A 25,367-nucleotide genomic window follows, 5' to 3' on the forward strand; every position below is an offset into this window, starting at 1 on the left:
GTCCATGTTGTCCATGACCTCGACACTTTTGAGAGTACTAGCCAGGTACTTCATAGGATGCCTCTCAGTTGGGATTTTCCTGAAGCTGTCTTGTAATTAAACTGACGTTACCAGTTTGGAGGAAGAATCCCACAGAGAGGAAGTGCTCTTCTCACCATATCCTATGACCAGAGTGTATGTGACGTCAAAAGACTTCTCTCTGGTGATGCTAACCGTGACCACCTGATTAAGGTGGGGCGTTGCCAGGTTTCTCCGCTGTAAAGCCATTAGTGTTCTGTTTCCCACTCTAGTTTTGAAAGTGACTAAGTCCAGCTCACACTCTAGGAGAGACAGAGATTAAACTCCACCTCCTAACGGGGCGGGGGGGGGGGGGGTTGTATCTACATAAATTATTTCAAATTATTCTATAAGGAAGATTTGTCCTTTCTTCCATTTATTCAATCAATCCTTCACTTATAGCAGTATAGACTCATGTATTTGTTTTAACACTTTGATTATAATCAAATACTTTGTTATTTTGTTGCTCAAACTGTTCTAGCTTTGGCTATTGGGTTCTCTTTCAGACCAGCTCCTGTGTCCTTCTGACGTGCCCCAAACCCTCTTTTTTTAACACTACCTTACTTTCGGGGCACTGCGGTGGCTCAGTTGATTAAGTGTCCGACTCTTGTTTTGGCTCAGGTCATGATCTTACAGTTAGTGAGTTTGAGCCCCACATTAGGCTCTGCGCTGATAGTGTGGAATCTGCTTGGGATTTTCTGTCTCTCCCTCTCTCAAAAATAAATAAACTTAAAAAAAAAACACTACTTTACTTTCTTGCGCTACACAAGATATTCTTGTATTTTCCCTACCTCAGCAGCCCCAATCCTACAATCAGCTATCTACTCAAGGAGCAATGGTCCTTGGTTATTGAAGAAGGGTGTTTAGAAACCAAGATGTGGACACAACTTGTGCTCATTTGCTGCTGAGGTGCCAGTGCCCTGGACTCTCAGTAGACAGAGCTAAGAAAGATATAGAACCTACAGAATAATCTTTCTACCTCCAGGAACATCAATAAAGTCCTCTCAGCTTAGGCCCTACAGGCTAAACTACTGTAAAAAGCAATTTTTAAAATATACTTACTTAAGCAAGACATAGTTTTCTTCCTCATTTGTAAGTCCAATAATTAGTAATCCAGAGCTGGTAAAATAGCTCTGCTAATCTCAACACGTGGCATCTCTGATTTAAAGTACCAGCCCCAGCGCCTGGGTGGCTCAGTCGGTTAAGCGTCCGACTTCGGCTCAGGTCACGATCTCGCGGTCCGTGAGTTCGAGCCCCGCATCGGGCTCTGGGCTGATGGCTCAGAGCCTGGAGCCTGCTTCCGATTCTGTGTCTCCCTGTCTCTCTGCCCCTCCCCCATTGATGCTCTGTCTCTCTCTGTCTCAAAAATAAATAAAAAACATTAAAAAAAAAAAAATTTTTAAGTACCAGCCCCAGTTCTCTGACCTCCTCTCCAAGAGGAAAGGACAAAATGCCTGGGGAATACACAAATTCCCCTGTCTTTTCTCAACATGATCAAGAAGTGGTACCTATCACTTCCACCCACACATTGTATTATTCAGAAATGAGTCACATGGTCCCTCCTACCTGCAAAAGAGGATGGGAAGTCATGTGTCTGGATAAAATTCAGGTTCTATTACTAAAAAAAGAGAAGAATGGATAATTGGGTACAACTAGCATTCTTTTTTTTTTTTTTTTAATTTTTTTTTTTAATGTTTATTTATTTTTGAGACAGAGAGAGACAGAGCATGAATGGGGGAGGGTCAGAGAGAGGGAGACACAGAATCCGAAACAGGCTCCAGGCTCTGAGCTGTCAGCACAGAGCCTGATGCGGGGCTCGAACTCACGGACCGCGAGATCATGACCTGAGCCGAAGTCAGCCGCTTAACCAACTGAGCCACCCAGGCGCCCCCAACTAGCATTCTTAAACACAGAGGATCCACTTCTGCTTTTACTACAGCAACAAATAAGATGCTCTATACTTAAGCTTATCTTATTCACATGAGCTGAAATTCTATCAAAATAAAAAAGAGTAAATAAAAAGTAACGACAGCATAAGATTACACCCAGTTGAATAAAATAGAAATCCATGAGTCTACACTCTAATAAATAAATCAGTGGAGGAATAAATACAAAGAAGAGAAAGCTCTTGTCTATTCTGGAATACCAACTAAGATATTATTTACTAATTATGGAATTAGAAAATTACCACTTGGCAATCATCATGATAACTTCCTTTCTCAGGCAACATCAACACATGCTAAAACAAGTGGGTGAAAATTGGACGACAAACATGATGATCTCAAAGTAACTACCCCCAAATGCTTATTACTTACAAGGTAAAGAGTAACTTTACACTGGGGAGAAATTCCACAAACATGACCCTACTCAAATGATCAAAGAGCATCACAAGTGACAACTCACATCATGTGGCACCTGAGAGGGATACAGTGAGAAGTACAACAATATTTCCATATTATTACTGTCATAACTGTGTAACCTGAATCAAATCACGAGGAAATGTTGGAGAAACCCAAATTGGGGGAGAATCTCCAAAATAACTTGCTGGTGACCTTCAAAAATATCAAATCCATAAAGGTCAGGAAAGGAATGAAGAACTGTTCCAAAAAAAGTAAACTGAAAGGACGAGGCAGCTCAATGCTGTGCTTGGATCCTTTTGTTACAAAGGACATTGTTAGGACTACTGATAAAACTTGACCAGGGTCTCAGACTTCAAGCTATACTACAAAGCTGTAGTATCATCAAGAAAGTATGGTACTGGCACAAGAGCAGACACTTAGATCAGTGGAACAGAATAGAGAACCCAGAAATGGACCCACAAACGTATGGCCAACTAATTAATCTTTGACAAAGCAGGAAAGACTACGGAATGGAATCAAGACAGTCCCTTCAGTAAGTGACGTTGGGAAAACTGGACAGCGACATGCAGAAGAATGAACCTGGACCACTTTCTTACACCATACACATAAATAAACTCAAAATGGATGAAAGACCTCAATGTAAGACAGGAAGCCATCAAAATCCTCGAGGAGAAAGCAGGCAAAAACCTCTTTGATCTTGGCCGCAGCAACTTCTTACTCAACACATCTCCGGAGGCAAGGGAAACAAAAGCAAAAATGAACTACTGGGCCTTCACCAAAATAAAAAGCTTCTGCACAGCAAAGGAAACAATTAGCAAAACTAAAAGGCAACCGACAGAATGGAAGAAGATATTTGCAAGTGACATATCAGATAAAGGGTTAGTGTCCAAAATCTATAAAGAACTTATCAAACTCAACACCCAAAACACAAATAATCCAGTGAAGAAATGGGCAAAAGACATGAATAGACACTTCTCCAAAGAAGACATCCAGATGGCCAACTGACACATGAAAAAATGCTCCACATCACTCATCATCAGGGAAATACAAATCAAAACCACAATGAGATACCACCTCACACCTGTCAGAATGGCTAACATTAACAACTCAGGCAACAACGGATGTTGGCGAGGATGCGGAGAAAGAGGATCTCTTTTGCGTTGCTGGTGGCAATGCAAGCTGGTGCAGTCACTCTGGAAAACAGTATGGAAGTTCCTCAGAAAACGAAAAATAGAACTACCCTACGACCCAGCAATTGCACTACTAGGCATTTATCCAAGGGATACAGGTGTGCTGTTTCAAAGGGACACATGCACCCCCATGTTTATAGCAGCACTATCAACAAAAGCCAAAGTATGGAAAGAGCCCAAATGTCCATCGATGGATGAATGGATAAAGAAGATGTGGTATATATATTCAATGGAGTATTACTCGGCAATCAAAAAGAAGGAAATCTTGCCATTTGCAACTACATGGATGGAACTGGAGGCTATTATGCTAAGTGAAATTAGTCAGTCAGAGAAAGACAAAAATCATATGACTTCACTCATATGAGGACTTTAAGAGACAAAACAGAGGAACATAAGGGAAGGGAAACAAAAATAATATGAAAACAGGGAAGGGGACAAAACAGAAGAGACTCATAAATATGGAGAACAAACGGAGGGTTACTGGAGGGGTTGTGGGGGGGGGGGTGGGCTAAATGGGTAAGGGGCATTAAGAAATCTACTCCTGAAATCATTGTTGCACTACATGCTAATTCGGATGTAAATTTTAAAAAATTAAAAAATTTAAAAAAAAAATTTGACCAGGGTCTCATCATGTAGGAGTTCCTCATATCGTTCTTACAATTATTAAAAAAAAAAAAAAAAAAGGTATTTGTACTTTTTAAATGTTTATTTATTTTTGACAGAGAGAAAGAAGAAGGAAGGGGCAAAGAGAGAAGGGGACAGAGGATTCAAGGCAGGCTCTGTGCTGACAGTGGAGAGCCTGATGCGGGGCTCGAACTTGCAAATGGGGAGATTATGACCTGAGATGAAGCTAGATGCTTAACCAAAACTGAGCTACCTAAACACCCCAAAAAAGAAATTTTTTAAAATATCAGTTTCATTGGCTTCACAAAATCCTACGTCTTTTGTAACATTTTTAATTTTTCTTGGCAATCAATTTGCATCATGGTTATTAGTTTATTAGAATGAAAAGAGATGTTATTTAGTCACTGGATGAGAATAAACATTAGTATTAAATGGAGATGATGCCTGAATGCAGATTAATTTTGATTATTTTTGCATTAGGATGAATTTTATCTCCTTACACATTCTGTACCTATGGAACCACTTATCTTATTAACTCTTATATTGCCTCTTTAAATACTCATCATAAACCTTTGCTGCAAGTCGTATTATTACCCTCTTTTGCAGATGATGAAAATGAAGTTTAGAGGTGAGATGTGATATAATAAGAAGTACATATTTAGTCTTCATCCCTGGATCCTAGCATGGAGTTTCTAAAACTCTCATAACTTCCTCTAAAACTCTCATAACTCTCATGCTTCCTTAAAGGAGCATCTGTTGTTATTCCTAAGCCCCTCGCACCATTCCTCAGGCCAAGATACCGAGGTGACTCCTGAAGGATGGGAGCTAGCTGACACAAGAACCAACCAGGCAGTTTTGGGGCTGGAACTCTGAGCCACACTCTCACCCTCAGGGGAGGGGAGCAGGGCTGGGGAATAAGTTATTCACCAATGGCCAATGACTTAATCAATCATGCCTACATTAACAGAAGCTCCATAAAAACCCTAAAACAAATAGATTTAGCGAGTTTCCAGGTTGGTGCACCTACCACATGCTGAGAGGGTGATGCACCCCAAATTCCACAAGGAGAGAAGCTCCTGTGCTCAGGATGCTTCCAGACCTCGCCCTAAGTGCCTCTGCATCTGGCTGTTCATCTGTATCCTTTATAATATCCTTTATAATAAACATTAATAGTAAGTAAAGCTTCCCTGAGTTCTGTGAGCCATTCTAGCAAATTATCAGACCCCAGGAGGGAGTCAGAACCCACGATTTACAGCCAGTCAGTCAGAAGTACCAGACTTGAGATTGGCATCTACAGTAGAGGACAGTGGTGTAGGTCTGAGCCCTTAACCTAGGGGGTATGAACTAATTCCAGGAAGTGTCAGAATTGAATTAAAGTGTAGGACACCCAGTTGATATCCACAGGGAAGTGGAGAAATGCCTGGTGTGGAAGACCCACACATCCAGTGGAAGAAGTGTTGTAAGCAGAGGAACAGTTTTCCTTAGGTTAAATAATGTGGTCACAGAGCTACTAAGTGACACAGTTGGGCTTTGGAGCCAAATGAACTCTAGAACCTATACCCTAAATAATGTCAAAATGAACAAAATGAAAGCTATCTCATTCTCTTATATTTATAACACAGATGTATGCTTTTTAATAGCAAAAGAGAGTTGGGAGAATAACAAGAATTGTCACATGAATTCTCACCTGCGTCTGCCTCATTGCCCGTTCCACTCGGCGTGTGCTTCCTCTCTCAAATTTCGTCCGGAGGATCAAGGCTGATGTCTGAATGGCCCAAAACTTTGGTTGTGAAAGCAAAAACTGTCAGAAGAGGAAAAAAAAACAAAAACACAAAAAGAAGGGATAAGCTCAGTGATCGCTCTCTGATTAGTACAAAACTCATTCTTCCAAAAATATCAGAATACAACTGGAGATTTGAAAATCTTCTCTGTAAAAAAATAATAATAAAACGTGCTGTCAAGTATTTTTGTGAAGAGTGTGTTCATTTGAGCAGTCATTACTTAACCTAGTGGATCCAATCTATTGAATAAATCCCTTAAGGAACAAATCAAAATCTTTCCAGATAAAACAGTGGGCAGAGTATATCACAACAGGAATTAATAAGTCTTTTATTTCACGAGTTATTTAAAAAATGTGAGAAAATAAACCACCTAAAAATATCTTCCTCAAATTTGAAATAAATTTTTAAAAATCACCCAAACTCAAGCATAAAAACAAACCATTAGAAATCTTGTAACTTTTCACTTGAAAAATATCCTAATTCACACATGCAAATGCAAATCAAACTTTAAGTACACAGAATGCCTAAGAATTAAGTTGTTCACTTAAAGGCAAAAGATCTTTCTTTCTACACATATTACAGAAAACAATACTAAAATGTATGAGAATGCTTTCTGGCCTTGGTTAGGGTAGTGAGTCTCCGATTTAGTTAAAATGCTTTCCTAGAGGGCGCATCTTAACAAAGACTGGCCTAAAACAAAACCTCAAATATACAAGTACTGGGTCCTAACCCCAGAAAGCTGTGACTGCCAAGCATTCAGAGAATGGAGTAGAAACCACGGAATATGACAACAGATGTACTGGAGAAAAATAAAAGTTCTAGGTGAGTGAAACGGGCAAAATGTATGACAATGAGAATGCAGTAGGCGCTACTTGATGTAACAAACACAATTTTCACTCTGCTCCTGATCTAGAATCCAATACTGTCTCCCCATGATCATTCACAACTGTAACTTTCAGTCAAGATTGCTGCAAAACAAGGGAAAATGCTTATTTGTCTGCCAGCTGACCATATCCTTGATCATTTGCTTGTTTCCAAAAGTCAGTGTAGAAAACACCCTAGTTAATTAAGAATCCAATTAATCATTCAAAACCAAGCTGCAGGTTAGAAGCACCTGAGAAGCTTTTGCCTTGTTTTGTTTTGTTTTTTAAGTAAATCAGATCTCTGAGAGCAGGATCTGGTAAAAGTGTTTTTTTTTTTAGAGCTTTTTTTTTTTATTTTTGGGACAGAGAGAGACAAAGCATGAACGGGGGAGGGGCAGAGAGAGAGGGAGACACAGAATCGGAAACAGGCTCCAGGCTCCGAGCCATCAGCCCAGAGCCTGATGCGGGGCTCGAACTCACGGACCGCGAGATCGTGACCTGGCTGAAGTCGGACGCTTAACCGACTGCGCCACCCAGGCGCCCCTGGTAAAAGTGTTTTTTAAAACACTCCCCAGGTCATTCTAAACTGTAGCCAAGTTTAGGAAACACTAAGATAAACAACTGTTTATCTTTGGTCACATTCATTTATAACTCCAAATTCTCATTAGAAGTTAGCAGGAAGACCGTCCATGAGCACCGCGTGAGCTAACTGCCGGCCCCTTTAGGCATTTGAATTTTCAACTCCAAATCAAGACCAACTCCCTTACAATAAAAAGGAAAAGAAAGCACCAAAGGGTTCGACCGCTTGCTCTAAGCCACACATTTGTTAGTAGCAAAAGCAGATTCTAATATCTGGCCTCTTGGTCTCCGGAACATCTTTATCTTGTTTTTTCAACATGTTTTCCAGACACGATTACCTCCTGGAAATGATGACACTACCCAGGAAAGAGTGGTAGAGCAACATGAGTGGAGGACACAGTAAGGAAGGCTGGGAAACTGCTTTGCTAAGGGGGAGTGGGATGAGGAGTGAACAAAACCTCCACGAATAAGGGCGGAGGAGAATCAACAGAATGGAGTCTCACCAAAGTGTGTTCGTTCATGGATTCACATGAGCACCCACTCTGTGCAAGGCCATGTGCACAGGCCCCACAGACAAACTAGCAAGCAAGACAGACAAAGTGGCTGCCCTCACAGAATCTACTTTCTAATGCAACATCTATTAGGTAATCTTATCCTTCTATAACTAACTGTGCAAATTATTTTATCCCCTTGAAATATGCTTTACCAGATTAATCTATACCCTTATCTCAGCCTTCAGTAACTAAAATCTGCAAGAAGAATGGCTTCATCAACATAAATAGGTGTATGTGGCACTATAAAGAGATACACGATGAAGTATAAAAGACATAAAAAAAAACCACTTAAAATGTGTAACATTACTTGATCTCAAGAATTTTCAAAGGAATGAACTCTTCATCAAGTGAATCTGCAAAGTGATTCTCCAACCCACAATGGGTCACATCACTGCATTTTTTTCTCTTCACCTTATTAAAGGGACTGTCTCTGTAACCCTGTGACAGGATGGAAGAGTGCTGAGGGAAGGGCTCTGGAGAATAGCACGAACATTCTCCAAGCCAGCCAGAGCTTGCTCAGAATCCCAGCTTCACCATGTGAGGTGACCAGATGGGTGACCTTGGGAAGTTACTTGACCTCCTCTCTAAAACAGCAGTGGGGACTCCCATGTCTCACGGGTTGTGAGGATTAAATATGAATAGGTAAAGCTTAGCAAGCCTCTGAGTATCCACAGAAGTGGCCCCCTCCAGGATTTCTCCTCCTGTAACACCTTCTCTCACCCCTAACAGAAAGTCACCATCCAGAGTGAACACAGGTTGATGACACTAACCTCTGATAGGGTTCAGGACATGGTTTCGCCAAAACATGGCACCTGGGCATATTGAATATTTTAAGCCCATGGAGTCTGAGAAACAGCAGAAGCAGGAAGATCACTCTGACCTTCCCCCTGCCCCTCTGCCCTGAAACAGGTCATAAAACCCTCAAGGTGAGAGATATCCTACCTACACCCAGAAGAAAGGAGCATCCTTTACACTCACACACTCTTTGACCTTGCACACTCCTCCTCCATGATGCCCACTCTTCATCAGACCGAGCGTAAAATACTCAGATTGAACTTTTTCAGGTCTTCTTTTCCTTATGAAGCCCCCCATGTCACAAAAAAACCTATACTACATAAATCTGTGTGCTTTTCTCCCGTTAATCCGTCAGGTTAATTTGCAGACCCAGCCCTAAAAAGGTGGAAGGAAACCTGTCCTCCCCTACAGCTCCCAACCGCACTGACCACTTTGTCAATGGTGTGTCAGGACAGAGATCAGCTCAGGCCACGGGCTTGTCAGAGTTAAAGCCCAGCTTTAAGGTTTGCACACCAAGTAGGGGAGATATTTTCCTGAGAGAAACAAAATCAGACTGTTTTCTGTGCTGGCATGAGAACAAGAGTTTGCCTGAGACTTTTATGCGAAGGTCAAGCAAAACATTCTCACTAAACACCGAGAATAAAATGCAATCTGACAAACGGACATTTGAAAAGCTTTAAAGAGGGAACTGGCTGGATAATGGTATCACTGAAGAATGCATATATCGTATAACTGTTTGGCCAGGAGATATAAAGACTTGGTTGGGAAAGTCTTTCTAAAAGGAGATAACTGCAGATAGGCTGTGTTTAATATATTTTATAGAACACTGCTGCCCACAAGGTAAGTCGATCGTAATTAGGTAAAGAAAAAGAAAATTAAATGGGGGATATACACTATAATGCTCTGCCAACTTTGGAAGAAAATGTTATTTTTAAGACATTTCTGATCTAATAGTAGAGCAAGCAAACCCAGTGGAGAGAGCACCCACCTAACCATCCAAGCAGCAGGCTGGCCGGTGAGGACTCAAGCTAGTCTGTGCAGATGGACAGGCAGGGCTGACCCAGGGTCTCCACCACATCCCGGACAGGAATTAATCTTAATTCCACCCAATTTAGGACCCGAGAATGACCACTGCCTCGTATTGGATCTGTCTCACCCTTTGGGGGTCAGCTCAAACGTCACCTCCTGGGAAAGCCTTTCTCAACCATCTTCCTGCATATCTCTGTCTGCATCCCATGATTCTCTGCCACTGCATCCAGGTTGGCTCCTTCAGGGCAGAGGTCCCAGCTATTCCATCCACTAGTGCCTTACCTACAGCCTGGCACACTGCAAGTACTCAAAGAAAGAGATAAAGGGGAAGAAAAAGGAATTTTTTTTCTCTGTCATCATTTACACAGAGGCAAAACATTATGTACAAAAGTGCTTCTTCTGAAACAGAAATGTAAATGAACAGTGACTGGAGCTTATGAAAATCACCTGTTACATTTCTTTTTCTGAAGAGAATTGGGAAAATACTCTCCCCCAGTGACACAACATAGTAAATAATAATTGGGTACCATGAAATAATATTTTTATCACTATAATCCAGGTATACTGTGAAGCAGCTCAGAAACCTGAACTTTACCTTAAAGTATTTTTTTCTTTATAACGATATGCTCCAAATGCCAAATAAAAAAAGCTTATATGGGCGCCCGGGTGGCTCAGTCAGCTAAGCATCCGACTTCGGCTCAGGTCATGATCTCGCAGTTTTGTATGTTCGAGCCCCACATCAGGCTCTGTGTTGACAGCTCTGGGCCTGGAGCCTGCTTCCAATTCTGTGTCTCCCTCTCTCTCTGCCCCTCCCCTGCTCACGCATGCTCTCGCACTCTCTCTCTCTTTCAAAAAATAAACATTTAAAAAAATTGTTTTAATAGAAAGAAAATAAGTCATTGCTAAATTGTGGTATGCAACATATTTTTAAAGAAGAGGCATGGCAAAGTGGAAAAATGTACTGAAAAAAGGAACTGGATCCTAGACCAGACTCTCCAACAATTAGCTGCATAACTCTTGGGAAAGGTACTATTTTTAGACCTCATTTTCCTCATGTATACAATGATGGGATTTGATTTAATGGTCTCTAAGGTTACTTTTAGCTATGAAGTTTTAATAAAATTCCATTTCTTTTATAGCAAATAAGGTGCCAACTAATTCATTACGATACTTTGTAAATATCTAGAAATTAAGCTGTTTTCTAAACTAGCTTGGGTTGCTCTACCTTCCCAGACATTCTCTAAATGCCCTTAAATAAATGGATTAACTTCTTGACCTAAGATGTATCTTAGTCATAAAGTGGGGGGGGGGGGGGGGGGGGGGGGGGGATAAAGGACTAAAAGATGATCAAAGCTTATTTCACCTCCAAAATTCTGTCATAAGGAAGGGAAAACAATGACATGAATTCCCAAGTTGATCTTTGTCGAATTATGGTTAAGTTTTTAAATTAACATTAATTTGGTTGTAATGATTATAGACTTCATATTCACTACTCCACAAATAGGTTATTAAAAGCTAATGAAAGTTCTTTACTATCCAACTTAAAAGTACTTGAGAACAGCTAAACTTCTCAGATGCCAAAAATTAGTAAAATAAAGGAAGATGTTGACAAATACCAAATAGTGACTCATCAGATCATGAACAGTGGGGTGTCTTATGTAAAAGAGGTTTTTTAAAAAAAAATTTTTTTAAACGTTTATTTATTTTTGAGACAGAGAGAGACAGAGCATGAACAGGGGAGGGTCAGAGAGAGGGAGACACAGAATCTGAAACAGGCTCCAGGCTCTGAGCTGTCAGCACAGAGCCCGACGCAGGGCTCGAACTCACGGACTGCAAGATCATGACCTGAGCCAAAGTCGGACGCTTAACCAACTGAGCCACCCAGGCGCCCCTAAAAGAGGTTTTAAATAAGGACAGTTTCAGCATTGATAGGAAGCAATGAGTGACTGAATATACAGTACCTAAATATAGGCTGATAAAATCTTTTACTAGCCTAGGATTCTAGCTACCAATCATTTATGTGAGCAAAAACCAAAATACATTAGAGATTAACAGATTATGAAGTTTTAATGACTGTTCCATGTTCATGGCAGACACTTCACTATATCTTTGTATGGATAAGAAAATCTGGGCATTAAAAAAAAATCCTCAAAACACTAAATATAGGATTCCACATGATCCAGAAATTTTATTTCTGGATATATGCCCAAAAGAATTGAAAGGAGGGACTTGAATAGATATTTGCATGCCAATGTTCATGGCAGTGTTATTCACAATAGCTAAAAGGAAGAAATAACTCACATATTCACTGACAGAAAAATGAATAAAACAAATTTGGGAGATACATACAAAGATTTATATATAAATTTCCTTATGTATAAAGAAATATTATTCAGCCGTAAAATGGAAGGAGGTTCTGATAGACACTATGACATGGGTGAACCCTGACGACCTTATGCTAAGTGAAATAAGCCTGACACAAAAGGACAAATATTTTATGATGGTGTGAGGTACCTAGAATAGTGAAACGCATAGAGACAGAAAATAGAATGGCAACCGCCATTCTAGGGCGAGGAAAGTATGAGAAGCTAGTGTTTAATGGGACAGAGTTTCAGTTTGGGGTGATAAAAAAATTCTGGAGGTGGAAAGTGCTGATAACTGCAGGACAGTGTAAATGTCCCTAATATCAATGAACAGTAGACTTAAAAATTATTAAAAGCATAAATATTAGGTTAAGAAAAATTTATGACAATATAAAAAGGATATATTTTACAAAATCATTATTTACAAGGTCCTTAAAAAGAACAGTCTTACATTCAAGTTCAGTGTTGCTAAAGACTTAAAAAGAAAACCTAAGATAAAAAAATAAGCTCAAACTACTATTTCACTTTCTTTTTCTAAAGTCACTAATGATATTTGGATGAAACATCTTATATGCATATTCAACATCTCCCAAATTTCAGAATTTGTCTCACAAAAAAGCTGGACTATTTTAGTGCATGAAAATATGTCTCTGTATAATTAAGTTATAGTAAACACACTATTTTTAATCTTCTCAGTTTCTATTTCCTCCAAAAAATACATTTTTTGAGGATATCAAATACTATACATTGCTAATTCTTACAATCTCTATTTTGCTTCTAATATTTCACTTATTTCTCAGAAATGTTCTGTAAATTTCTAAATATTTGTATCTAAAGTTGGCTCTAAATAAGAGAAATTACTACAAGGCTGATAACAGGAGAGTCACCTTCTTGTTCTGAGGGAAATACAGTTACAACTCAACTGTAAAAGCCTGGACAACAGTGGTTTTTTTGTTTTGTTTTGTTTTTAGGAATTTACTTTAATCACCCTATGCCCATCATGACAAGTGCCCTCCTTAATCCCCATCACCTATTTCACCCACCCACTCCCACCTCCCCTCTGGTAACCATCAGTTTGTTCTCTAAAGTTAAGACTGTTTCTTGGTATGCGTCTCTCTCTTTTTTCCCCTTTGCTCATTTGTTTCTTAAATTCCATATATGAGCGAAATCATATGGTATTTGTCTTTCTCTGACTGACTTACTTCAGTTAGCATTATATTCTCTAGCTCCATCCATGTCATGGCAAATGACAAGATTTCATTCTTTTTTTATGGCTGAATAATGTCCATCTATATCTATATCTATACATATCACTTCTTTATCTGTTCATCTATTGATGGACGCGGGATGCTTCCATGGTGTAACTACTGTAAATAATGCTGCTATAAACATAGGGTTTATGTATCCCTTTAAATTAGTGTTTTCATATTCTTAGGGTAAATACCCAGTAGTGCAATTGCTAGATTGTAGGGTAGTTCTATTTTTAACTTTTTGAAGAAACTCCATACTGCTTTCCAGAGTGGCTGCACCAGTTTGCACTCCCACCAACAGTGCATGAGCGTTCCTTTTACTCCACATCCTTGCCAACACCTGGTGTTTCTTGCATTTTTTATTTTAGCCATTCTTTTTTTTTTTTAATTCTTTTTTACCGTTTATTTATTTTTGAGACAGAGAGAGACAGAGCATGAACGGGGGAGGGGCAGAGAGAGAGGGAGACACAGAACCAGAAGCAGGCTCCAGGCTCTGAGCCATCAGCCCAGAGCCCGACGCGGGGCTCGAACTCACGGACTGCGAGATCGTGACCTGAGCTGAAGTCGGATGCTTAACCGACTGAGCCACCCAGGCGCCCCTATTTTAGCCATTCTGACAGGTGTGAGATCATAGCTCTTTGTAGTTTTGATTTGCACTTCTCTGATGACAAATGATGTTGAGCATCTCTTCATGTGTCTGTTGGCCATCTCTATGTATCTTTTAGAGAATTGTCTGTTCATGTCTTCCACCCATTTTTAATTGGACTATTTGTTTTTGGGGTGGTGAGTTTTAGAAGTTCTTTATGTATTTTGGATAGTAACCCTTTATCAGACAGGTAATTTTCAAATATCTTCTTCCATTCTGTAGGCTGCCTGTTTTGTTGTTTCCTTTGCTGCGCAGAAGCTTTTTGTTTTGTAGTTCCAATAGTTTATTTTTCCTTTTATTTCCCTTGCCGAAGGAGACATATCTAGAAAGATGTTGTTACGGCTGATGACAGAGAAATTATTGCCTGTGCTCTCTTCTAGGATTTTTATGCTTTCAGGTCTCATGTTTAGGTCGTTAATCCATTTTGAGTTTATTTTTGTGTATGGTGTAAGAAAGTGGTCCAGTTTCATTCTTTTGCATGTTGCTGTCCAGTTTTCCCAACACCATTTGTTAAAGAGACTTTTTCCCTTTGGATATTCTTTCTTGCTTTGCTGAAGATTAATTGACCCTAAAGATGTGGGTTCATTTCTGGGTTTTCTATTCTGTTCCATTAATCTATTGTCCACTTTCGAACCAGCACGATACTGTTTTGATTACTATAGCTTTGTAGTAGTCCAGAATTGTGATGCCTCCAGCTTTGCTTTGCTTTTTCAACATTGCTTTGGCTATCTGGGGTCTTTTGTGGTTCCATTTTAGGATTGTTGTTCTGGTTCTGTGAAAATGCTGTTGGTATTTTGATAGGGATTGCATTAGATGTATAGATTGCTTTGGGTAGTATAGTCATTTAAAATATTTGTTTTTCGGGGCGCCTGGGTGGCGCAGTCGGTTAAGCGTCCGACTTCAGCCAGGTCACGATCTCGCGGTCCGTGAGTTCGAGCCCCGCGTCGGGCTCTGGGCTGATGGCTCGGAGCCTGGAGCCTGTTTCCGATTCTGTGTCTCTCTCTCTCTGCCCCTCCCCCATTCATGCTCTGTCTCTCTCTGTCCCAAAAATAAATAAAAAACGTTGAAAAAAAAATTAAAAAAAAAAAAAATATTTGTTTTTCCGGGGCAACTGAGTGGCTCAGTCAGTTAAGCGTCCAACTACAGCTCGGGTCATGATCTCACGGTTCATGAGTTCGAGCCCCACATTGGGCTCTGTGCTGACAGCTCACAGCCTAGAGCCTGCTTCAGATTCTGTGTCTCCCCCTCTCTCTGCCCCTCCCATGCTCATGCCCTGTCTCCCTCTGTCTCTCAGTAATAAATAAATGTCAAAAAAAATTTTTTTAATATTTTTTTTCCCACTCCATGAGCATGGAATGTCTTTCCATTTCTCTGTGTCCTCTTCAATTTCTTTTATCAGTGTTCTACAGTTTTCAGAGTACAGGTCTTTCACCTCTTTGGTTAGGTTTATTCCTAGGTATCTTATTATTTTTGGTAAAATTGTAAATGGGATTGTTTTCTTAATTTCTCTTTCTGCTGCTTCATTATTGGTGTACAGAACTGCCAGATTTCTGTAGATTGATTTTGTGTCCTGTGACTTTACTGAATTCGTTAGTATCATGTCACAGGCACACAGTGAAAGTTTTACCTCTTCCTTACTGATCTGGAAGCCCTGACAACGGTTCTTCAGTAGGATTTTATTCATCCTGCAGGAGAGCAAGCTGCCGTCTTTCTGAAGGCAAGGAGCACACCAACACCCTTAAAATTTCCCTTAAAATGGAAATCACTCAAAACCCAAATTAACCTGTGATCATTTCCCCTAAGCTTTCTGGTAGTGCTCAGCCTGCCGATGCACAGCTTAGCCACTCGCCCTTAAAAAGGCACAGATATTATTATCCTAAAGTCTGAAATGCTTCATCCCGCCTAGCTATGTGCACTGGCAAACAGCTGATGTGCACAGCAGCAAGCTTCCCCTTGCACAGATACTCAATTCATTAGAATTCTTCCCAAGTAATACAAACCCATCTATGTCCCTCTATGTTTAAACCAAGTCCTTGTAGACTTCAGGGTATTTGGCAGCTCCATCCTGATATTTGATGAAATATTTAAACAGCATTAAGTTGAAAATAACTGCTTATACATTACTGTTAGAACAGCATACTGTTCTATCTCTGTTGTACCAGAGACATCCTTACAACCAAAATGTTACATTTATTTGTCTTTGTTAAGATAAACAAAAACGGGCGCCTGGGTGGCTCAGTCGGTTAAGCGTCTGACATTGGCTCAGGTCATGATCTCAGTTTGTGAGTTCGAGCCTCGCGTTGGGCTCTGTGCTCACAGCTCAGAGCCTGGAGCCTGCTTCAGATTCTGTCTCCCTCTCTCTCTGCTCCTCCTCTGCTCACGCTCTGTCTCTGTCTCTCTCTCTCAAAAATAAACATTAAACACATGTAAAAAAAAAAAAAAACGTATAGAATCTAGATACATGGCAAAAATGTGTTGTGAGAATAAGCTTTGATTGATGCTTCTGAGTTTTTTTGCAAGAAACTGTCACTTTTTTCATATAGTCATGAGTAGGTCATCCTGCATCTTAATGCTTTTCTAGCATTGATAGGTTTAAAGAAATAAATCAGATTATTCCCAAGCAAAGCACTAATGTAAACAATAAGTTTGGAAGTTCATAGTTTATCTTCACATAGATTACATGGAAGAGAGATTCAAACACTTAATACATCCACACAAGAAAGTGGAATGAAATTATTCACAGTCAGAAAGAAATTATTTTTTTATTTTTTAGTTCATTAATTTTGAGAGAGACAGAGAGATTGTGAGTGGGGAAGGAGCAGAGAAAGAGGGAGAATCTCAAGCAGGCTCCACACCTTAGTATAGAGCCTGTGTGGGGCTCGAACTCATGAAATCATAAGATCATGACCTGAACCAAAATCAAGAGCCGGACACAATCAACTGAGCCACCTAGGCGCCCCAGAAAGAAATTGTTTTTATAAAAGAGATTCTAGTTTGCTTAAAATGTGCTGAGAAAGGGTGCTTTGTTAACATTCATTTTCTTAAAAATACTCTTCTTTCAGAATATTCAAAGAATGACCATTGCAACTCATCTGACCATGAATGTCAATGCTCTATGGGACTCTTTCCGTGTCTTTTTCAGTTTGATGTGGTGAAGAAATGGCTAATAATCCAATTTTTCCATTAATTAAAGCACTGCTTTTAGGGGTGCCTGGGTGTCTCAGTCGGTTAAGCATCTGGCTCTTGATTTCAGCTCAGGTCATGATCTCATGGTTTGTGAGATCAAGCCATGTCAGGCTCCATGTTTGCCGCATGGAGCCTGCTTGGGATTCTCTGTCTCACTCTTTGCCTCTCTCTCTCTCTCTCTCGCTCTCAAAAATAAACTTTAAAAAAAAGTTAAAAAAAAAAACATTGTTTATATAATTTATATAAGTGCACAATGAATTTTCACAGACTGAACAGACATATGTAACCGGAGCTCAGATCAAGAGACATTACCAGATTCCTACTGTCCCCCTTGTGCTCTGTTCTGGTCACTCTCCTGCCCCTCTGGCAGGGTAACCACTGTCCTGACTTGTAACCCCAGAGGTCAGTGTGCATGCTTTTCTACTTTATACAAATATAATCACAGAGTATTCCTTTGGATCTGGTTTCTTCTGCTCCACATTATTGTGAAAGATTCATCCACAGAGTTGTAGAATATTCATGTTATTGCCACATAATATTCCATTACATGAATAGTTTATTTAACCATCATATCACTAATGGGCACCTATGCAGTTTCCACTTTGGGGCTGATACAAGCGTGCTATGGACATTCTAGATGAACTACCAGCATGTGTGGTTCACACACTCTGAGACATGTTCTTCAGGTGAACATGCACCAGTATTTCTGCTGACTATATACTTAAGAGTAGAATCGCTATGTCATGGAGCATGAAGACATTTAGCTTTCCCAGTTCCTGCCAATCTTCTAAAAGGTTATTCCCCTCCACACTCTTACTAGAAATATTAGAGAGCTCTTGTTGCTTCACATCCTTGCAACACTCAACACAGTCTATTCTGAGTTTGAGCCATTCAGGTGGGTATGTAGTAGTATTTCATTATGGTTTTAATTTGCACTTCTCCGATGACTCAAAGTTCGGCACCTTTTAACTATGTTAATGACCATTTAATGCTTCTTCATTAAGTCCTATTGAAGTCCTTTGTTTTTTCTATTGGGTTGTCAGAATTTTTCTTAATAATTTGTTAACTATTTATATTTCCTGAACACAAGTACTCTTTTTGTTGGAAGAGGATATTATTTATATTCTTGACAAACATTCGTGTAACACAAACAACATGCTGGCAAGGCACCAGTCTAAGGGCTTTACAAATATTAATGGTATCTTTTGATAAAGAGAAATGCTTAATATTAACATAGTCCAATTTATCGTTTTTGTTTTATGGTTATAGCTTCATTGTACTGTTTGTCCTAAGGTCACAAAGATGTTCCCCTGTGTTTTTTTCCTCTAAAAGTTTTACATTTTTGCTTTTCACTTTTATAAATTCAGTCTGGAATTGATTTTTGTATATATAGTATGATATAGGGGTTAAGACAGCTTTCTTAGATATGGATATAAATCATCTAATACCATTTATTGAAAAGCCTACTCGTTTCCATTGTACCGCAATGCCAACTTCGTCATAAATCAGATGAACCGTGTCCGTATGGATCTGTTTCTGGACTCTCTATTTGTTCTACTGGTTGTTTCGTATTTTCTTATGTCAAAATGTCTTAATTCAATGCTTCTCAAACTTCGAAGTATGTAAGAATAACGTAAAGAAATTGTTAAAACACAGACTCTCTGACCTCAACCCCAGAGATTCTGATTCAATAAGAGGTTGAGATGGAATGGGAGAAACTGCATTTCTAACAAGCTCCCAGGTGATGCCGATGCTGCCAGTCCAAGGACCGCCATATGGTAAGCAATGATCTGGATAATACAGTTTTATAACAGGGCTTGGTATCTGGCAATGTAAGTACGCCAGCTCAGTTCTCCATGTCTGCCTTAGTGAGTCTTAGCCCTTTACATTTCCACATGAATTTTAAAGTCAGCATGAATTCCACAAAACCAAAAAACAACAGCAACAACTACTAAAACCACAAAAAATCAAAACTCAGGGATTGTGTTAGGGATCACATTCATTATATAGGTCCACTCGAGAAGACTTGAAATTTTCAAATGCTGAGTGCTCCATGAGAGCAGATGCCCCATTGGGTTAAGCCTTCACTGATTTTCTCTTAAAATTTTCAAATGCTGAGTGCTCCATGATAGCAGATGCCCCATTGGGTTAAGCCTTCACTAATTTTCGCTTAGTACAGAGGTCCCGTAAATCTTCTGGTAGATTTATTTCTTGAAACTTCCTGTCTATGACATTATTGCAGGTGCTATCTTTTTTCCTCTTTTTAATGTTTTTTAACATTGTGGTAAAATACGTACAACATAAAACTTAGCACCTTAACCATTTTTATGTGTACAGTAAAGTACATTTACATGGTGGTTCAGCTGATGTCCAGGACTCTTTTCATCTCGCAATGGAAACCCTGTACCAATAAACATCCCCAACTCTCTGCCCCTGGAAACCACCACTCTACTTTCTGTTTCTGTGAATTTGACTATTCAAAGTACTTCAGGTAAGTGGAATCGTACAATTGTATACGCTGTGTTTTTTAAGTCCATTTATTTTTACTTGGAGTCTACGAATTCAAGTAATTTGATGAAATATCACCCCATGGAAGTATGACATATGCTGGCTAAAAATACAGTATAAAACAAACAAACAAAAAAGAACCTTAAGAAATTTGGTATGTTCAACTAGCAGACCTTTGTGAATTAGGACACTGCTGAAGAAGGTTGTGTCATTTGCAACCAGACATTTGTATATGAAATGGAATACTCACTACTTGTGCACTTCAGGGCAAGGGTCAGAAACCACCGAAATGTGAGTGATAACACTTGCATGGCTGTTTTAAGAAAAGTTCTCTCGTTTCTCAACTCTCATTGACCAAAATCTATGAAAGGCGATTCACTGATCCAGTAAGCTTTTGTAAGTGTATAATTTTCATGTACTCTTTACAATATTACTTATTAGTAACATGAATTATTAATACTTATATCATAAATTTGTAATACATACTCTAAATATTTACTATGACTATGAAAGTTGAAATCAACTCTAGTAATATCTTCTGCTTACAGTTACAACGTTTTATAAAAGCGAGAGAATCAATCCACTTCAGCAAGTGCTGAAAAGCAGGTATTTTGAGAGCAAAAGGAAGGCTGTTCTGCATGCCTCAGCAGGCGCCTATCACTTTAAGATACACCACCTGGGCTGGTGCTCAGACTCACACTAAAAAAGGACCTGTAATAATCCAACACCTAACGAAACTCAGCTAACAGTGTGAAATGAAAAAGCCAATGAATACCACCCTAAATCACGCTAAAAAAGTAAATCTTATTATGATACGCTATGTATACAGGCATCATTTTACATAGCTGACAATCCCACTACGTGAAACACTGCCATCATTCCCAGAAAAGTAGCAAAGAAAGTTTTGTAACACCCTCAAAGAAACTCTGGAGTGTTGTTTCTATTAAAAACAAATTTCCTTTTCATTCTTATCACTGCATGTTTCCAATAATCTTCTTCCAGACGTCACTGGGGTCCTTTACATGACAGCCAGCTGGTCTGCTCCTTTAAATGTGAAGGAAGGAGCTTTTAGATAGCTGCTTTTCTGCACATAAATCAAAGCCTACTCAGCATTCTCTTTGTAGGTCCATAATTGTCTGGCTACACTCAAGCCAAATCAGATGGTGCCTACCCAGGTCAGGCTGACCTTACAAAAGCAAGGAACAAAGAAATACTATAAAAAGCAGAAGTATATTCCCCCTTCCATAATGAACTATTCAAAACCGCATCCATTGTTAAATTCAGTATCAAATGACAGTAAGTTTAGAATTCTAAATTTAGTTTATAAATTATCCCCAGAAGGAGAACTACAGTCCAAATTCCCAGGCCTTACTCCAGAGGCCATTTAAAATCTGTCGCAAATCTGTTTTCCCCCAGGTCTCACTACTGCCCTAACCAAATCTTCCAACCCAGCTAACCAAACCCAGTACAATTCACCCTTCCCATCTCCTTGCCTTTGCTCCTGCTATCACTCCATCTAGACCCCAGCTGTCTTTCAAGGCCTGACTCAAATCTTCCCTTAGTGAACAAAGCCTTCTTTGCTCTGTCCTAAATACTTTTTTTGAGCAGTTAGGGGATTTGTTTATCTGTGCTACCAATTTGTAGTTTAAACTGCCTGGTATTGTCAATTATGTTTTCATAAGTTTATCTGACCTGAGCTAGATTAAAAATTCCTTGGGGCGCCTGGGTGGCTCAGTTAGTTGAGCATCTGACTTCGACTCAGGTCATGATCTCACATCATGGGTTTGAGCCCCGCATCAGGCTCTGTGCTGACAGCTCACAGCCTGGAGCCTCCTTCAGCTATGTCTCCCTCTCTCTCTGCTCCTACCCTGCTCACACTTGCGCGCGCTCTCTCTCTCAAAAATAAATAAAACATTAAAAATTTAAAAAAAAAATCCAGGAAGACAAGTCTTATGTTTATACCTTGATTTCTTCCATAATATCTAGGAACATGCTTGGCAAATCCTGAGATTCCAAACTTCCTGTTACTACAATTGCTCTCAAAGCTCTGTTCACTGCTCTGCAAATTTTCATATAGAAAGCAGACACCAGAGTGAGATCAAGCTGTTGGTCATGTGGCTGCCTCAAAAAATAAAGACCTAAACGTTAAAAAAAAAAAAGGTTCAGAGCCTGGAGCCTGCTTCCGATTCTGTGTCTCCCTCTCTCTCTGCCCCTCCCCTGTTCATGCTCTGTCTCTCTCTGTCCCAAAAAAATAAATAAACGTTAAAAATAAATAAATAAATAAATAAATAAAATAAAATAAATAAATAAAGACCTTCTACATTCTGGAGATGTCAGTTCATCAGCTCTACCAGATTCACCTTTCACACTGTCATGAGAAACAGACCTATTTAAAAGACACAAACTATTTTATTTTATTTTATTTTTAACGTTTTATTTATTTTTGAGACAGAGAGAGACAGAGCATGAACGGGGGAGGGGCAAAGAGAGAGGGAGACACAGAATCGGAAGCAGGCTCCAGGCTCTGAGCCATCAGCCCAGAGCCCGATGCGGGGCTCAAACTCACGTACCGCGAGATCGTGACCTGAGCTGAAGTCGGACGCCCAACCGACTGAGCCACCCAGGCGCCCCAAGACACAAACTATTTTAAAGCTGAATTTTTCATCCTTAAGCACCATGTTAATTCATCACGTCAGAAAGCCTAAGAACCTTCTTTAGCTTCAGTGATGGCCAAACGCGTAAGCACAAAGACATGAGTTTGAACAAGACTCCTTAATATCAAATATATTACCAACTTAGCTATAAGTCCTATATATTTCTCCTTCTCTGGGGACTGTGAACCCTACTAAGGGTCTTTTCTTTCTTAAGTCTTTTTCTTCCATCTTCTATTAATGTTCCCCATCATCACTGATTCTGTTTCACACTAGCCTAATGAATGACAGTAACATTCACTTTATAAGTAAAATGTACGCAGTGAAATCAGAACTGTTTATTATTGAAAATGGTTTATCAGGAGCGCCTGGGTGGCTCAGTCGGTTGAGGTCTGACTTCAGCTCTGGTCATGATCTCATGGTTTGTGGGTTTGAGCCCTATGCCAAGCTCTCTGCTCTCAGCGCAGAGCCCGCTTCAGATCCTCTGTCCCCATCTCGGCTCATGCTCTCTCTCTCTCTCTCTCTCTCTCTCAAAAAAATAAACATTAAAAAAAATTTTATCAAGTAACATTTAAATGATCTTCCCATTGCTCAAAATAATTTTTAGATACCATGTTTTTATTATTTGATACACACAGAAGATTATAAGTAGCTAAAGTTTAAGTTATAAAGTATAATAATATAAACACTTGTGAATCTGGGACTTTTTTTCAACTTTTCATTACATTTATAAAACCCACCCACATTGTTGCTTAGCTATAGTTAATTTATTTTCACTTCCCTGTTGTATAATATTTCACAATTGTCATATAAAATATTACAATTTGGGGGCGCTTGGCTGGCTCAGTCTGTAGAGCATGCAACTCTTGATCTCAGAGTTGTGAATTGAAGCCCCACATAGAGCTTACTTAAAAAAAATAGAAAGAAAGAAAGAAAGAAAGAAAGAAAGAAAGAAAGAAAGAAAGAAGAATAAGGATAAAATACCACAATTTATTTATCCTTTCTCCTATCAGCAAACATTTAGCTTGTTGCCAGTTTGTCTGCCATGATGACAAACATTACCATTATTAAACATCCGTACATGTATCTACTGATGGAGATGGAAGCACTTCTTAGGTATACTTCTAAGTCTGCAACCTCTGAAACACCTGTTACACACACCTTCCTGGTGTTTTATCACCTCTCTATGATGTGGATAAGCATGGGTTGCATTTTTTAAATTCTGGTTTTCAGTTTCAAATTACTTGTAAAAGTTATATTTTCCCTCTCCAATCATAAAAGTCTAAGAATAGAAGTTGTTCGACTACCTTCGTGATTAGTACATGCTTTACTTCTTTCAACATCCCCATAGCCGGTCTATATTATGAATCAGAAAACCACAATTTTTCCTTTAGCCTGCTTCTTGTCTTTGTTGACTCTCAGTCATGGTGGCTTGCTTTCTCTTCTCTGTTGATCTTTAACTGTGAGCTCATTGCTCAGTTTTAATTTGGGACTGTTGATGTTTTCCTCCAAAGAAACTGGTTTCTGCTGCCATGCAAGCCACACCATGAATTTAGGATTCCTTCAGACTTGTCTGAGGGTCTTGGCTTAGTAGAAAGTTCTGAAAGCACTATTAGGTCAGATAATTCCATTCCTCACAACTGCCACTGATCTCTGATCATGGGAGCCTCTGATCTCTGGCCCATCAGTCCCCCTTTTAATCTATATCTTTAGGTTTACTTCTTAATGCCTCCCTATTTCCTTCACTACTAAAGACAAGGTGGGGTAAGCCACAAGGTTGAAACCCAGTAAGAGACAGAGGCAGGTTTAAAGAAGTTTAACAGTTATTTGAACATATCCCAGAGAGCTGGCTTATTATCTTCAACTCCAAATAGAAATGGTTAACTATGGGGCGCTTGGGTGGCTCAGTCGGTTGAGCATCCGACTTCAGCTCAGGTCACGATCTCGCGGTCCGTGAGTTCGAGCCCCGCATCAGGCTCTGGGCTGATGGCTCAGAGCCTGGAGCCTGCTTCCGATTCTGTGTCTCCCTCTCTCTTTGCCCCTCCCCCGTTCATGTTCTGTCTCTCTCTGTCTCAAAAATAAATAAATGTTAAAAAAATAAAATAAAATAAAATAAAATAAAGAAATGGTTAACTAGCCATAAGGCAGTGATGGGCTTACTCATTTTCTGTATAGTTTTGTGCAAGAGGTTTTTTCCTTTAACTTTTCATTTTCAGATTTGTTTTCTTCAGAGAAGTTTCAAGGAATAAGACATACAACGAATTCCTGTATACTCTTCAACTCTTTGATTGCCACACAATCAATAGTTTAATCTCCAGACCTGATATAGATTCTACTCGAATGGCATTTACAGACTTTAAAGAATTAAATTCTACTAATTAGCTATTTTTATATCCATTAACAGAGAAGTTGCTTGAAATCATGTATTAATACCTTATCGTATTTTAGAAGATGCCAATTACGTATGCTATTTTTATACACAAGTTTCCGGCCCAATGAATTGTTTGTTTTGTTTGTTTGTTGTTTCTGCTGACTCTTGATCATGAGGGGAGAAAAATTCAACTCAACAAATCAGTGACCTGTGTTAGGTGTTAACGGTCAAAAGTACCACAAGTGGAGCTCTAAACAGTATATTCCTCCACCTGAATTTGGAGTTTCTTTTTTAATGTTTATTTATTTAGTTTTGAGAAAGCAGGTCAGTACGTTCAGGGGGGAGGGGCAGGGAGTGAGGGAGAGAGAGAATCCCAAGCAAGCTCTGCATTGTCAGTGCAGAGCCCAATGCGTGACTCCATCCCACAAACTGTGAGATCATGACCTGAGCCGAAATCAAGAGTTGGACGCTTAACTGACTGAGCCCCCCAAGAGCAACCTAGAGTTTCTTTTGAACAGTAGTTTCCAAAAATATTTGAGGGAAATTGCCCTGATTTTGCC

The 25,367-nt window shown here is 39.5% G+C and overlaps 1 protein-coding gene across 1 annotated transcript in view; it reads right to left on the reverse strand.

Moving 5' to 3' along the window:
• Positions 1-25,367, reverse strand: part of TTC27 (tetratricopeptide repeat domain 27) — a 187,915-nt gene that overhangs the window by 109,765 nt on the left and 52,783 nt on the right. Inside the window, exon 10 of the mRNA XM_053891008.1 lies at positions 5,919-6,032. Within this exon, the coding sequence (XP_053746983.1) occupies positions 5,919-6,032 (114 nt within the window). The remainder of the gene's footprint in view (positions 1-5,918; positions 6,033-25,367) is intronic.

Source organism: Panthera pardus, unplaced genomic scaffold (assembly GCF_024362965.1).
Source record: "Panthera pardus isolate Hobbes unplaced genomic scaffold, ASM2436296v1 HiC_scaffold_26, whole genome shotgun sequence".
Taxonomy (NCBI): domain Eukaryota; kingdom Metazoa; phylum Chordata; class Mammalia; order Carnivora; family Felidae; genus Panthera; species Panthera pardus.